General features: G+C 40.7%; 1 protein-coding gene across 1 annotated transcript in view; it reads right to left on the reverse strand.

The window, feature by feature from the left end:
- Positions 1 to 8,940: 8,940 nt before the first annotated feature.
- Positions 8,941 to 17,420, reverse strand: part of LOC150080703 (chondroitin sulfate proteoglycan 4-like) — a 162,630-nt gene continuing 154,150 nt past the window's right edge. The window contains exon 4 of the mRNA XM_090381724.1: positions 8,941 to 11,599. Coding sequence (XP_090237850.1) covers positions 9,021 to 11,599 — 2,579 coding nt within the window. The 3' untranslated portion in view covers positions 8,941 to 9,020. The remainder of the gene's footprint in view (positions 11,600 to 17,420) is intronic.

The raw sequence follows: 17,420 nt of genomic DNA on the forward strand, positions 1-17,420 counted from the left end.
TAAGTACACCCCTTCATGATGATAGTGCATCTCGACAACTGCGGCGCCATGCCACAAAGCCCGGCTTGTGGCTAATTGTGTTCAGGAAATGGCAGCCGAGATAAGCCCAATTGAGCGTGTTTGGGATCTACTGGAAAAGAACATTCGATGCTACCACCTGACAATGTGCAGAATTATGGATACGTTGTGCAACTCAACTCGTGGGTAGCACTACCACATGACACCCTGCAACACCTTATGGAGTCCAAAACGTGTGTGGGCTGTACTTCCGACAAAGGCCTTTATATTACCCCGGAGGTAATTTCAATATAAGTGAGATAATATAAATACAGGGTGTTCAGAAAGTCTATACACCTGTATGACAGCAATTTGTAAATGATATGCGTGATAAGTCACTGTGCACCATCGTGCGGTGTGATATAAGACCCTGTGCACCTAGTGGTGTGTGTGTCAAGTCAGTTGGCTGTGACATAGCCATTGTGGCAGTCGATTGTGGAGTGCATTAATGATGGTTTTGTCATTGCAGGAGCTTATTTTTTTGGTTGACTTTTCCCATACAAAATCACATTTGTCCACAGTTGTGCGGACATTAACAGAAAAATTTCGTGAGACAGATACTGTACACGATTCGGAGCATAGTGGCAGGCCATCGAAACTGACAGCAGAAAAACTCCAGCAAAGTTCTTCAAAATCAATGCGGAAGTTGTCACGACAGCAAAACATTGGTCTTGAAACTGTGAATTTAGAGATAAGGAAGAAGTTATGACTTTTCCCATACAAAATCACAGTTGTCCAAGAATTAAAAGCAGCAGATCACCAAAAGCGGGTACAATACTACCACTGGTTTCAAAAGTTTATCACTGAAAATACCAATGGTATTCTGGATCTTACATTCTTCACTGATGAGGCGTGGTTCTATTTGTCAGCATATCTGAATGCCCAAAATACTCGATTATGGACATCCGAAGATCCATACAGTCTACATCAAACACCTCTCCATCAGCAGAAGGTTGGTGGTTGGATTGCTATCTGAAGAAGAATCATTGGGCCTGTCTTCTTCAATGAAACAATAATCTTTGAACGTTACTCTTTCAATATTCTCTACCAATTCATCTGCGACTGAATGAGGATGAAATCAAGAATGGGTGGTGTCAGCAAGATACCACCACTGCCCATATTGCTACACAATCGATGATACTCCTACGCGAAATTTTTGCTGATTGCATAATCTCAAAAAAATCTGTGCCCCCACCCCCATCGTTGACCAGACTTGAATCCACTTGATTTTTATCTGTGGGGAGTAGCAAAAAATAAAGTTTACGAAGAAAACCCACAATCACTTGAATTCCAAACTGCTGTGACTGCTTACATCAGAGGCATCGCGCAAAAAGAATTAAGAAAGTTTTTGAAAAAAGATTAAACGTGTTCAGGCCTGTTTGGATGTGCGTGAAGGTCAATTTAAACATCTATTGTAATGGACTACTTATGTAAGTAAAACTGGGCAATAAGAAACGATTTGTAATAATAACATTAAAAACTTACTTTTATTTGAAATAGGTGTATAGAGACATTCCGAACACACTTGCCTTAATTTCCGATTTATAACATAAATCGGTTATAAATTAACCTCGAGAAAAAGTGCCTTTATACGACAGCAGGAAATTTGAATATTTAATTTGTTCTTTGGAACGTGGCTTATCTCTGGTATCTAACAGATATTATTATTCTGATTAACGACTTTTGTTAAGGAAACAGATATGAAAGTGGAGATTATGTATGCAACCACCCATGGGTAGACAAGGAAGGGCTAACTTTGTGGGCACTAATTCTTCAAGAGATTAGCCAAGAGCCATCTTAAACAAACGCTATTGCATGGAACTGCTACGACTTTAAATGACATCCGGTGTGCTCTGAGCGTGCAGGATTATGTTCCCTTTACTAGGTGAAAACCTTTTGATGAATGATTTCATCTCACCTCGTCACAATTGCTGCTAACACGTCTCATGTGTTCACCTAAATGAAATTTCACGTCACTGCATAGTTAATTATGCTAATGAAGGAAAGCACTGCCACTGAGGTGTAATTGCATCTGCAGCCACATCTACAGAAAGGTTCCATGAAAAATATCATGCACAATAGAGGCAGTTAAGTGATTTGCTCCTTGAAAAGCACCCCCACTTCTGTATACCTGTGGAAGGAAGTCCTTACAGAGGGGCTATTTTTCTTCTTAATAACAGTAAAAGCACACTTGGTAGAAAGTTAATAAAGTTTTAACCAGTTAATTGCATTACATTTAAAGACAAACGCAGAAATTCCTCAATCAAACCATGGATCCAGCATTCTTGTCTTTCCATGAGATACCCTCTGAAAGCTGGAAATTTGTGTATGACTATTGCATATTTCGTAGTTCCTGGACGATAAGTTTTTTTTTTTTTTTTTGCATACAGCAAAAAGTGCTAATTGCACTTTTTGCTGTATGACCATTTCAGTCATATTTAACAGAGGCAACAAACAACATGGTTGCTGAATTAAATACAGAGCTAGATGTAATTCCGGGAGACCTTAGCCAATTGCAGCTGTTGGACATTTTAAACAAACCCTTTAAAGTATTCATGTGTAAGGAGCGGAACAAATGAGTGGATGCAAAATCCCGATTTGATACCAGCAGGCTTAATGAAGCTACCAACCATTTCCCATGTGTTCAGTTGGGTTAAAAATTCGCGTTAGTGAAACACGAGAGAGAGAGAGATGCAATGTCTTTCAACAAATGTGCAGTCAGCAATGTCCTCGTTGGCTCTGAAGACGATGCACCTTTTGAAAAAAGTGAACGTTCAGAACATAACATCGGCAATGAAGAGTGCAATAGTAGTAACAACACCTCATTGGCGTTGTACGATGTGTAAAACCTTCGCTGTACGCTGAAATTTTCTTTACCAAGCACTTAAATATTTTTTTCCAAAATTGCTTTCTAAAATGAGGATGTGACTTACGTTGGATGCGTCTTATATACCGGAAATTACGGTATTCGAATAAAACACATTTTATTCATAACTACAAATGCCTCAACTTTTGGTGGGACAGCGTGCATTCAAATTGAAGACTCGAGTAGTTATCAGGTAATCAAGACTTCATTTTGAATGTAGATTTGTAGCGTAATCAATCTCACCTATTATATGTTTCGACTGCATTTGGAGCGTTATCGGAGGCGAGCTAGGAGGGTATCTCTAAAGGGGTATGTTTTCAGAAAATATGGCTGATGGAGAATGCTGTTTTGTGCATGTGATAATCCTATACCAAATCACAGAAATATTAATTCCTTGAAAGAGGTACATAGGAGATACTTCCATGTGATTAATCAATAGAATAATAATTTTGCTTTAAAAAGGTAAATCAAATCCTGTAATCACTCCCCAGCCACGAATTTCAGATAATGCGGTTTTAGATTTGTATAGCAAAGTTTTACAATCCATTTTTTAATTTTGTATATGCTGCGTGAAAAGGCCGAACGGTTCAGTCTAGTCTCGTTAAACAGAAGAACATGACAGTTATTCTTCCATCTACTTATAGAATTGAACTTGGCGCATCATGGCCTTAGTTGCCCTCGCGCCATAAAAATCAAAATCGCTTATTTAGAGCAGGTTAGTGGGTATTGCAGAAAAAGATGATTTTTTTTTAATGTTCCGTGCTAGTGGTTTCCAAACTTTTGTCACTCTATTTAAATTTAAATAACAAAAATTTTGTTATTTAAATCGAATGGAGTTTTTTTGCCTAATCTCGCGGGACACCAAGATATGGGACACAATTTGGGAACTACTGCAGTCTAAGCTACACTGCACGGCAAAATTAACAGAACACGTAGAAAACGTGATGTAACTCGTGCAGCTTGCGATGAAGCGAGACAAAATTTGGTGGTGGTGTACCATAGAATAACGATGAAATGAGGAGACAGCGAGAAACTTCGGAGAGTTATAAGGGACATTTATAGGGACTGTATAAGAATTACCAATAAGGTCACAGTACAGAAGTCAATACAATAGCTCTAAAATATGGTCACATGACATCAATAAAGCGCATGATCACCTCCAACGGCAAAACTAGCCCGACAGCGGTAAAACATGCTCGATATAAAGGTGTCTATATGATTCTGTGGCAACAAATCCCATTCTCCTACCAGCGCAGACCTTAGCTCACCAAGTGACCGAGGAGTTGGCTGTCAGCGTGCAGTGCGACGCCCAAAGGCGTCCCACACATGTTCAATCGGATTGAAGTGTGTGGTTATGCTGGCCACGGCAGTCATTAGAAATCTTCAGTTTCAAGATATCCTCCATCACTTGAGCTCTATGGGCAGTGTCATTGTCCTGCATGAAAAGAAAATGTGGGCCAACCGAACCCCTAAAAAGTCGCAGATAGGGTTCAAGGAAAACGTCCTGTTCTCGGTACCTCCGCGCAGTTACGGTATCCCCATATCAAAAACATGAAGAGGGGTGCCGCCGTTGATCATTATTCCGCCCCACACGAGGACAGCGCCTCCACCTTAAGTGTCTCTGTCTGTGATGTTGGAGGAATGGTACCACAGTCTTCGTTGTCCCCAGATGAAATAACGTATAGAATTTGTTTGTGGGCTAAAACGGAACTCATCAGAGAATAGAACTACACCACGAGTTACAGCACGTTTTCTACGCGTTCTGTTAATTTTGTCGAACTGTGTAGTGTTGTCAACTGTTTGGTTTTAAATGTCCGGTTTGTTTGGCACTTTATTCGGTTTTATACCTTAGGCACAATATGCGACCTAAGGAAATGGCCGACAGGTTGGGAGCATGCGTAAATATCATGTTCCATCACTTTGTTCTTAACTTTTTTTTTCTTATTTTGTTATTAACCTCTTCATTATTTTCATGTTGTATAAATGTTAAACAAAGTTCGCTGTGTGTTATATGCATATATTTTTATTGGCATATTTATTATTTATCCCCTAGTCCCCCCATTTTCTACCGGACCTTAGTCCTCCCAACCGAAGTTTTGCCAAACGCAGTATTTTGCTTACCTAAAAAGTACATTGTGCCAAATGCGCTACCTTTCAGGAACGTATCCCCTGCGGTTAGAAAGGGTGTTTCCCTTTCTAACCGCAGGGGATTTTTGTGTTTCCCATCTTGAAAACTCCTCTGATCTTATAAGGCCTTCAGTATAAACAGATAATTTATTATTGTAGGTTGCGGCTCTTTTTATCGTACATAAAACAATGTGAGAAAACTCTAAAGTTAATAGCATGAGTGCGAATGGAGCCAACTGATGCAAATTATTTGCTTTAGAAAAAAAAAAAAAAAAATCCCCAAGTCAATCGTAATTTGCCCGTTTCTAGAAAATAGCAATCCACTGGTTCACAGCTTACTCCAGTGATCAACAACACGCTGTCTGAAGGCGAACTTCACGAAATCTAATCTTCTGTTTCTTCTCAAGATTTTTGTGATTTGTGACTCCTTGTTCTTGCTTCACGTGCCAACGTGAAAATACCTCTTTCAATCATTCTACTTATTCCTTTAAGGGCCTTAAACGCTTCTATCAGGGGCTCCTAATCTATAGGCTCTGGGTTCCACATCTCAGATGTTTCTCACAGGGACAACCCTTAGCACCTCGTAGCCGATCTAGATGTCCTTCTTTCTACCATCTCTCAAAAATTTCGATATCGTTTAGTAGATGAAGCCTCGTGATCTCAATATAATATTCCAAATGAGATCTAACCATCTTTTTATAAAAAGGAATAATAACATCCTTCTCCCTGCTGGCAAGGGTTCTGCTGATAATTGATAGTACTCTAGCCTTCCTTAGCCTTCAGTTTACACTGCTAAGAAAACTTCATGTCTGCTTCTATCGTAACCCCTAAATTTTTCTGATCCTAAAGAACTTTTAATTCAATTTGTTCGTCATCCCCAAATTTCTTTTCCCAGAAAGAAAATTCATCCATTTAGCATTAACTTCAGCTGCCACCTTTCAGACCATATGAATTATTGATCTAAGTCATTCTGAAGCAGCCAGTATTCTTAACCCTCTTACCTCCCTTAAAATCATCAGCAAACTATGATAGCTTTCCCTATACACTTCATTAATATCATTGAGAAAAAAGAGAAGCAAGAGGGTTCATCTAAACCCTGAGGGACTCTGCTCGCTACATTAATTCACTCTGAAGGATACCCATTAATTTTCATTTCACACCCTATCTCGTTTTACTTAGCCAGAACCTGATCTGCTTGAGGATCTCCCCAATAATCCTTTACAGTTTGAAGGGTGGCATCTCATGGGAACCGAATCAAAAGCTTTACTAAAATATATACTGCTGTACCATTAATATCCGAACACCCCTCTGTTGACTGTTGGCCACGTTCTATCCAAGCACATCGCGTCAGACACAACTATAAATATGCTCGTAGTCCTTCATGGAGAGAGTAGTATGATTGTGAATGCAAGATGCCGCGATCAACGGAGTTAACAGACTTCCAGCACGAATGATAATAGTGTCACATAAACAATCAGTGTGTAACCTGACATTTCAACGGCACTGAAGATCCCTAGGTCAACGATTGGTGAAGTGATCTGCAAATGGTAGCCGAACGTGTCACGTTCCGGAGATGACGGAACGTGATAGGGTAGCTCTGCAAAGGATCGTCTGCTCGGAACGCGGGTTGACGTTGTTGTCGTAGCACACAGACTCTCAGTGAGACAATTTGGACACATGTCAGAACCAGTATAGCCAGCAGTACGCTGGAGGATATTATTTACCACGGTCGTGCAGTTGTCCACGAGCATGATTTCTCGAGGACAACCATCCCGATTAATGTCAGATGCCGTCTAGCTTGGTGTAAGGCCCGCCATTCTTGGACCAAAGACAATGGAAAGTGTGCTTTGGAGTGACGAGTCATGGTACATTATTATTATTATTATTAGCCATATGGTGCAAGGAAGCCTGAGGCTTATGCTGCACCAGCCAAAAAAAAACTCCCTGGTCTATTAGAGTCTGACGTGCTTCGTGTGGTGCATGCCCGGAAAAAACTACCTGCCGGATTGTATCTTCCCGACAATGAAGTTTGGCAGATGACACTGTGATGATTTTTTTTTCACGATTTGGTCTGAGACCATTGGTTGTTTTGGGCGAAAACATGAATGCTAAGGTCATGAATCTAAACGTCCTGGACAATAATGCGTTACCTACGTTCTGGCAGCACGTGTGGGAAGGCCTATACCTGTACTGCAGGACAACTTTCAATGTTATACCATTCGACTTGTGACGGACTACTTTGACGACACGAGGGTCGAAAAGTTAGGCTGCCAATCCAGATCCCTGACCTCAATCGTACAGAGAACTTCTGGGATTAATTGAATTGTGGGGTGTGTGTGAGGAGAAGCTGCCCAAAATACTGAGCTAAACTTGTTGCTTTTTTGAAGACTTTTAAGACTTCGTTAAGATATCCTTTTAAGACTTCGTTCTCATGGGGATATATGTGTATTGCATTCTTAATCACCGATTTCATTGTCCTACACGCTATCACGTCAGATTCATCGTTCTATAGTTTTTCATTTCCAACTTAGCCTTCCTCTCTTATTAATGGGCGAAACATTTGCCCATTAATAAGATGGAAAAAACACACGTTCGAATTCGTCAGTAATGCTAGGAATTTGTATGGGTTTTTTCAGAACGTGGCTAAGTTAGTCGTCTCATGAGAGGCAAGTTTTTTTTCGCAGAAACTGGGATATTTCGTCCAGCAAACAGGCAAATCGATCACACAGCAGAGAGTGGTGTAAGTCGCTGATACGCCTAAAACCCTACAACAACGCGTGATTTCTCTAACTGTCCCATGCTGCCTTCTTTAGCTATATATGTCCTCGAGTCTGTGTGGTAGCACAGTTGGTAGAATCCCTGTGTAGAACAAAGGCCTGGGTTCGAATTCCGTCGATGACGTGAGGAATTTTTATGGGTCTTTTTACCACAATGTGGCTGAGTTAGTCGGTCTCAGGCGAGGGTAGCATGGTTTTTACTTCCGGAAACTCAAGTTTTTGGTCCAGCAAACAGAAACTCAACTAAAGAACGCACAAAATTTACAGACAATATACAGGGAGCAATATGGCCTCAGTCGCTTATGCTCCTAAAACCCTACAACAACAACAAATTTGGCGACGTGTCTTTTGATTAATCTTGTCATGAGTTGTGAATATAAAAACGTTCTTTCTTCGTTCAGGAAGGAAGGTATTCGTCATTATAATTTCGGTGTCCCAATAACAGGATCAATTCAAACCCGAAGGTAGTTGAAGATGAGACTGTATTTGGAGCGCAGCAGAATCTCATTCATTTTTTAAACTTATATTTTTGAAACTTCAAATATTTTAGGAGTTTATGGTCTGAGTACTACATTTCTCATTCCTCCCTCAATTCTTGACTTACCTTGACATTTTAAGAAATGCAGTTTTGTATTTTTAGTTGAAGTTGTCCTTTCGTAAAATTCCTTTTTAAAGATTTTTATAATTAACTTTAACGTTTTTAACTTTTAATTGATAACAAATTTTATTCTAATTTTTAATTATTCTGTACTTATTCTAATGAATGATTGTGGATGTCCAGATTTCCTTGAGTTTTGTCACTGTGTGCAGCCATATCGCGAATTCTGTATTTAGGACCAACAGATCTGTTTTGTGGTTAGAATGCATTAAATGCAATGAGCAATTTGAAGCAATTGAAGGACGTTGCAACCCCATATTTCTATTGCTCTGAAAGAGAGAGAGAGAGAGAGAGAGAGGTTAAAACACAGCACCATTATTTTCCTTCATTTATTAAAATAGTCTGTCTCATCTTGTGAGGACAGAAAGGCAACTGATGTAGGAAATTTCTTCCGACTTCTCAGGAGGCGGCCGTGAGAAGATCACACACATTGTTGGGTCCAGCCCGTCCTGTGTCGTCACATACACACACACACAGACAAATACAAAACACAGAAATGCGCTCTAATGGAGCTACCGCACAGCACCACTGTCCTTCACACCCAGTACTGGTTTTTCCTGAGCACGGGATTGCCCGGAGGCCCGTACCTGATATCACCCGGTTCGTAGTGATTCCAGTCCTCCCCATCACTGATGTCGGAGGAATCTCTTATTGTGTACGGAGCTTTGAGGGTGGTGTCGTTGATCTCCAGTTGCTCGTTGTGACTGAGCGGGGTTACTTTACACATAGGCACCGTAGGGCTGACCTCCGTCCACTCTCCGTTCTCCAACACATACGGAGGGGGCGGAAGCGTTGGATCAATGTCTGATCGTTTACTCCGATGCGTTAACGTCCTGTGCTTTGGTGTATCTCGACCGCTTCGGCTACCTGTACTGGACGGTGAGGTAGGAGGCGCTGGCGGCGGAAGATCGTCCGACAACGATAAGCTTCCGTTGGACGGCAGACGTTCGGATACGTCGAGTTCAGTCTGAGCGGTGTGTGATCCGGGTACTTTACCGTCTTGTTGAGGCACGTTCCGACGATGTCTTTTCCGTTGTACCGCACGACACTTGATCACTACCACAATAATAACACCCAATACCAGAACACTCGTTACCACCCCGATGATGAGGATGTGGTCGTTGCTAATGCTTGGTTTGTATACTCCGGCGTCACCATCCGGAGGTGTCGTTTGGAGGTCCTTAATTCCCGGAACAGTGGGGTGCTTTGGGGAGAGCGTTCGATAACCATCATGATCTCGATCTGTTGTCGACTCAGGTGACATCCTGGATTGTACCGTGATTACAAATCTTCCCCGTGCTGGCTGCACTTGAGGCGCTGTAAGCAGATATTCGAAGCTGTCCGCGACAGTTCCCATCAAGACCATATCTCGGCACTTGTATGCAATGGTTCCCTTGACAACATCTTCGTGGGTGAAGTCAAAAGTGTTGGGGACTCTTCTTTTATCTCTTCCTTTAGAATGGTGTTTAATTAGCATCCCGTATTTCGGCATTCTCGTCACCAAGTATCTTGGATTGCTCTTTGTCTTCTCCGCTAGGGATGTGGCATCCAGAACGGCAAGTGTCAGATTCGCTGTACCTCCGGTTGTCACGTTGAATGCTGCTTGTTTCACCAGAGGAACTACGGTGATGTTCACTATATGGTCTTCAATGACATTCTCTTGGTTCCACACGGTAACCAGAAAAAAATCAGACGGCTCCTCTAGGTTCATTTGCCGGTAGACGACGGTGTTTTTATCGACGTCTAATTGCCGGAACTCGTTGACTTTGTCATCGTTCACAAAAACCCATCCGTACTTGGGTTGTAATGTGATGTTGTACCAGATGTCCTCACGTTGTCCGTTAGTGACCGTTCCGAGGTTCTTTGGTTTCAAGAATACCTCAGCGTTACCCTGTAGAACCTCAATTGCACTTTTGTTTACAAGCTGAAGAGACAAGGGAACTACGTCAATGTTGAATGCGGTAAAGATAGCGTCATGTTTGCCATCACTCACTCGGAAATGGAAGACACTTTTGTTCGTTTTAGATCCGTCATGTACATAAAACACCATGTTATTGTTTAGATCCTCTTGAGTAAAGTTTTGGATTGGTGCCCACCCTCCTGTACCGTACACCACCTTTCCAGTTGTTGGGCCATTGATGATCTTATACACGATCTCTTCTGGTATTCTGTCTGCGTCTATAACACTGAGGTTACGGGAACTGATAAGTGCTGATTGTCCTTGGACAACCTCTATGGATGGAGTTCTAGTAACCAGATGAAACGGTTGGTCATTGACAGGATACACTGTTATGTTCATTGTGCCATTGGACAATAAAATATCAGGAGATCCGCGATCTTCAGATAAATAAAATCCCATAGAAAAGCTGTCACTAAAGGTTTCTGAATCGTCGTGATGATAGCGAAGTCGCTTTTTGCGCACGTCCTCTCTTCTAAACTGTGTTCTTCTACCCACGGTGACATTTTCTCCATCTAATTCTAACCATCCGTTTACTGGAAGTGTATGGATGATAATCTTGAGTTTCTTAGCAACATCATTTTTTCCTTCTCCTTGCCAGAGGCCTATGAGCTGCGAAAGGTCAATGTGTTCTTGGCCCACAGCAACGCTACCTCCTTCGTTTACTTCGAGTGGATGCAGCGATACCTTTTGATCGAGATTAATAGTCCCAAAGTTTCCGATAGATATTTCAATGGCAAAGGACACATTTTTGATGGTTTGTGCATGTTGTGTCTCGATGTTAAAAGTTACAGAATCATTGGCTGTTAGACCCGACACTGGCTCACTTTGCTCGTACAATACAAGATTCTTGTTGATTTGGTCTTGGGTGAATTCCTGGACTGGAGTCAGAGAACCATCTGAGTTTTCAAGAAGAATTCTTCCCAAAGTTGGTTCCTTGATGATGTGGTAAGTTACATTTCGCGCAGTGTCTTTGTCGTTGACAGTCACCAATAGGTGATCTTTTGTAATCGACTGCTGCATCTTTGGAAGAATGCTCAACTTTTCATTGGTCAGTAGAATAATCTGTAATGGTCGGGCTGTAATGGTGAAAACATGAGGAGAATCGTAGTTGAGGCCATCATTGACCTGGATCCTAAAGCCTCCCGCCTTTTCCCCTGTGGATAGAAAAAATATTTTAGATAAAAATGTTGACATATTTAATTAAATAATTAAATAATTGAAATTAAAAATAACACGGGCCAACAAATTTTTAATATATATATTTTTTTGTTTCTTTGATGAAAGCATTTTTTTCTGTATTGTTTTAAATGTGTAGAGTTGAGAAACCAGCAATAAGAAACTATTTTGCTCAAGTTTTTGTAGTATTTTATAGAATATAAGTCATACCCACTATGCCTTATATTCTATAAAATACTATGTAGGCTTAAAGCGGGATAAATAAGAATATTAATAAGAATTATTCTTATTAATAATAAGAAGTGATACATTTTAGTTTATGGAAAAAAAATTAAATCACATTGATAAAAGGAAAGTACATAAAATTTATATTTTACGCCTTTTCTTCGCCATCTGGGGCATCTTTTGTCACAGTCCAGCAATAGTCAACTGGTATTGCAGAATTCCATTTGCCTTGGTATCGCTTCTCCACCTCCGAGATGTCCTGATTGAATCTCTCGCCATTCATTGCTCAATGCGCCACAGTTGTCCGGGAAAAAATCCAAATGAGAGCGAAGAAAGTGCATTTTTAATGACATGTTGCAGCCTAATTTACTGTATGATGACAGAATTATTATTATTTTTATTAAATCCGTTTATTAAAGTAGCAAGTGTTTGCTTTCACCCCTTATACACAGCCGACCAGCTAGAAGGGTGTACAAAATGCAAGAATTGCAATTATTTACCATATAAGAAGGGTGTACAAAAATGCACGATTACAATTATTTACAATATTTGCATAAGTACTTATATTTACAATACTGTTTACAAAATTCAGTTATTAAAATGATTATAGTTGAAGTAATCTGTGTGCTTCAGAGGGGATCTTCACTCGGTATGGCTTGCTTTCGGAGTATTTCGCAGGGTCTATTGCCAATGAATTGAAAAGGTTGACTGCTTTGTTTGGGAAGAAATTCATTAGACAGCACAGGTTACAGAGTATAGAATGCAACGGTAGGTAGGGATTGTCATTACTGTGTCCAGCACGTGGAGTAGAGTTAAGTCCTCGAAGACTGGGGGCGTCAATCACACCGGTAAGCATCTGAGAAGGAAGAAGAATATTCCTGGATGCAATGTGAACTCTCCAGGGAGTGATATTTAAGTTGGTATATAAAACAGCCCTGGAGATGGTGAATGCTTTGCCCGTGACCCTGTTCATCCATCGCATTACCCAATACTCGACTGCCAGGAATCTGTTTATGTACGACGTCGGGGCAGAAGACCAGATTGGTGATGCATACAGTGCGATAGGTTGTAGGCGCCGCTGGACGTATCCTCCGATTACATCTACGTTCAGTAACCCCGTCAGCTCTTGTCGAATTGCCCACATCGCCGAGAAAGTCTTCGATTTCATGGTCGAAAAATGGGTCTGAAAAGTGAGGCCCTCGTCCCAAGTCATGCCAGGTCGGTGTGAGACTTCACTTTCCTTATCTGTAATCCGTTGTGATAGGCTGTGATGTCATTTTTGATTCTCTTTTTGTGAAGGTAAGTTGAGCTGATTTTGATCCATTTAGTTCCAGACCTATTTGCAGTAGATAGGCTACAAGGCTGTCGATCATTACGGACACTCGCTGATTTATCAGGTGAGTTTGTTCAGCTTCTTTAGATGTTATGTATAATTTGAGGTCGTCTGCATACGATAAGAAATCAGAGTACCTTGCGAGGAAAGGTTCAAGGGCAGCGGCGAACAGTAGACCGGACAGGACACCTCCTTGCATTACTCCTCTCGTTATAATGCACTCTTGTTGGAAGGATTTATAGCTGATGATGAGTTGTCTTGGTGTAAGGATGTGTTGATGGTTTTTAACAGGCTTCCAGTAATGCCAAAGTACTTTTCTAGAATGTCGATGAGAGCAGATGAAATATCAAGGAAGATGACGTCCAGTTGAGGTTTACTGTTGAGAGCAGTTTGAATTTTAAATAGGGTATCCAGTAGGATTGTATATGTAGATCTTTTGGGGATCACAGTATGAAGATGTTTGGATCTATGAGAGAAGCATTGGTCGATCAGTGCTGATAAGATAGTTTTCTCAAACACTTTTAATAGAGAGCAGCCCACTGAAATCGGTCTCAAGTCCTTAGGTTCCTTTGGGTTTCTTCTTTTGGATATGGGTTGTACCCTGTAGCGATTCCACATTGTTGAGATTGATCCGGAATTCAATATGCTATTAAAGATTACAAGAAGCGCTCCACAATGAGGGCACTACACGCTTTAACCATGAATAGATGGAAGCCGTCAGGACCAATTGTAGATTTATTAGGAAGTCTATTGATGGTTTTTATAAGGTGTTTTTTCGTTAGCGTTATAGTTGAAAGAGACTGTCTGGAGTGCATGACGAAATCACTTAGGTTTGGGGTTTTTGGGTCTAATGGCATCTCGTTGAAAGTCAGAGATACCCATTCCTGAAATACCTTCTCATCGCTATGGAAATCTTTGTTGCATTTGGATGTAATACGTTTGGAGTGGTTTATTCTGTTGAGTACCAGCTGCCGGATTTCTTTTCGTTTACATTTGAGGAAGGTTTCCCGCTCTTTCTTGTACATCTGGTAGTCAGCTGAGTTATGGTACTTTTTTCATATTCTGAATGCTTTTTGTTTCCTCTTGAATGCTTTCGGACTTTGGCATTGAACCATGTATTGGATCTATCAGAGAATTTTAATTGCTTGGAAGCTTCTTAGGAGGCAATTTCAAGTAGCTGGTTAGCCAGATTAGATACAGCAATGTCTATTGATTCTTGCTGTAGATCCTTCCAGTTTATTTCTATGAGACGTGCAAGGATGATTTCTGGGTTTAAGTATTTGATGGAAAATACTGTTTTGGTAATCACCTCGTTCCTGAAAGCTTCACCAGCGTTAGAGTTTACAGTGACGTTGAACTGAAACGTGATGGGAGAGTGATCAGCGGGGAAGCTGTGGTGTTCAGCGGTCAGACCAAGGTGTGGGAGATTGTGGAATAATAGATCCAGCATCTGGTTTCCCCTGGTAGGAGGTGTAGTTTGGTGAACTAAGCCAAATGTGCTAATGACTGATATGAGATCTTCAGTGGCCTCATATCTGGGCGTAGGCATGTTGAAATCGCCTATAATGAAGATGGAGATATTGGGGGCTAGGTTGGCTGCTATCCATACTATCAGTTCATTTCGTGAATCTACTGTGTGGTCAGAGGGTAGATATACAAGACAAATTTGGAGTTGTAAGGCATCCTTTCTTAATGTAGCACATAGGGCTTCGAAGTTATCCGATTTGGTCACCTGAAATCTGGACTGCTTGAAACTGGATGAGTACAGTAACGCAACACCTTCACCGCGTCTCCTGTCCCTAGAATTATGGAGGCTGAGGTAATCGAGAGGTTGACCTATGATATCCAGTTGCCTTCCGTGAGATAACCAGGTTTCAGTCAAGCATATGAACTGATATTCAGCTAGTAACATGATGGTTTGTAGAGGGTGTAGTTTATTGCTGATACTGCATACATTTTGGTAGAAACATTTAAGGGGAGTTATTGAGACAGGTTGGCATGAAGGTTTCTCACAAGCTATTTATAGTTATCTGCTTTGTTGTTACAAGTTTGAAATCATCCCAGGCCGCTTTCTCATCACCATGGAGGGTCTCGTCAAAGTGCTCGTCCTTGAGAAGGTTCCGTGTCTGTGGGTCGATGAACACGCCTTCCTTTATTTTGGCCTCACTAAGTCTTGGAAATTTTTCTTTGAGGTATTTGAAAGCTGCTCCATCTTGATCCATGGCCTTAAAAAAATGTTTCTTAAGTTCCAATTTTATGTGTAGGAGAAGTAACAGGATTTTACTTGGCTAAATTAGTGGACTGTAATGGAATTTTTTTATCTCTGGATCGAGTGATTACCTTGAAGGCCAGTCTTTTCTTGTGTAATGAAAAGACCGTGCTCTACTGTCCTGTTTGCGAAGAAAACAGCAAAATTTTATGTTTCCCTGCTGCATTCCTAACAAGATGGCAATAACTATTAAGTCATGCAAATCTGCCATTGGTGCTTCTTGTAGTTGATGGATTCAATAAGAAGGTTCATGTTATCGAATGATTCTTTCATGTGAACTGCATGGTCTAATGTAATTGATGGTAGTACGTTGCTATTTATGTAGTAGCACTGCTTTTAAACTCAAAGTAGAAAAATCTATGGAGTTTTCAGAGAGTTGTAGTCAATATTAAGTGAGACCCTTAAACCATTGATGACAGTGCAGGCAAGGAGATTATTTTCCATTTTGAAAAACCGGGTTAAATCATTTTGGCTGCACCGATATACACACACTTTAACATTATCATGAAGGAGATTTCACTGTTGCAGTCTTGAGCCAAAAAGTTCTTCCTTATTTTTTGGTAAATCAAGTCTCTGATAAGACAGAGAGGAAATGGATCAGGATCTATTGATGTGGAGGGTACAGATAATTTATCTTGGCCACATCCTGACTCTTCATCAGATTCTAAAACATATTCAGCTGGTGGTAATTTCGGTGGCCTACCGGTCGAATAGCAGTTGGTATATTCCAGTAGCTTTAAGGTCTACTTTTTCTTTTTGGAAATCCCCTGCTGAAGAGGTGGTACCATACAAAAATAACAGTCCGTTACATGATCTGAAGGCTCTCTCCATATCATAGGCACGGCGAAAGGCATTGAACATCCTTTGTGATTTAACCAGCTGTGGAGATTAGAAGCACAAGTACAGTATTGCAGCAAATATGAGGTGCCCAGCTTTTTTCTTGGTCCCTAAACTTGCAGACAAAATATCAGCTGTATGCTTTTTTTTATTATTGTTATCGGGAGTAATGACACGCTTCTGTGATGCAAATATCACTTCACCACAAATAGAACAAAAATTATCCGCACTATTTACACTCTTGCGCAGCATGCTAAATTTTATGGTTTTGCTCGGAAGGAAATGTAGCCGAGTGGTCAGGCATAAGGGTACGTAAGTTCGCGTGCCTTGAACGACCGGGGTTCAAGCCTGTGCCTGCTAAATACGGAGCTGTTTCTTGTATTCTCTCTCTCTCTCTCTCTCTCTCTCTCTCTCTATTTTGCGAACTACTCTGACCATGTGGTCGTTCCGGATTATAAGGAGAAAATTTATTTTCGGTTTATGATGCGGACAGGCATTTGACTTTGAAAAAAGGTTGACACCTCATATTTGCTGCAGTACTTGTGCTTCTAATCTACATAGCTGGTTAAATCACAAAGGGCACTCAATGCTTTTCGCCGTGCCTATGATATGGAGAGAGCCTTCAGATCATATAACGGACTGTTATTTTTGCATGGTACCAACTGTTCAGTAGGGGATTTCCAAAAAGAAAAAGTAGACCTTAAAGCTGCTCTAATATACCAACTGCTATTCGACCGGTACCCCACGGAGAAGTACCACCAGCTGAATATGTTTTAGAATCTGATGAAAAGTCAGGGAATGGCCAAGATAAATCAACATCAATGACTTCAGTGTAACTGCAAATTCCGTACCTCGAGGCTAAATTTCCCTAAAAATCGAGCAAAAACGCACCGAAAGTGACAAGATACTGTATAGTATCATCAAATGGCAACGTATAGTATCATCAAAAATTTGGGTTAATAATTGCAGTCATGGCGAACATTTTTCTGAATTGTGGAAACGGTTCGCAAAAAATATGACACAGTTTTCTCATGCCATTAAAAAATTGACCAAAATTAGAAGTCTTTACTGATATTATAAAAAAAAATTATCAGTACTTGAAAGTTTCTAATGAGAACTTTGATGAGGTTGTTGT

Source organism: Mastigoproctus giganteus, chromosome 9 (genome assembly GCF_048544385.1).
Source record: "Mastigoproctus giganteus isolate SK-2022 chromosome 9, ASM4854438v1, whole genome shotgun sequence".
Classification (NCBI taxonomy): Eukaryota; Metazoa; Arthropoda; class Arachnida; order Uropygi; family Thelyphonidae; genus Mastigoproctus; species Mastigoproctus giganteus.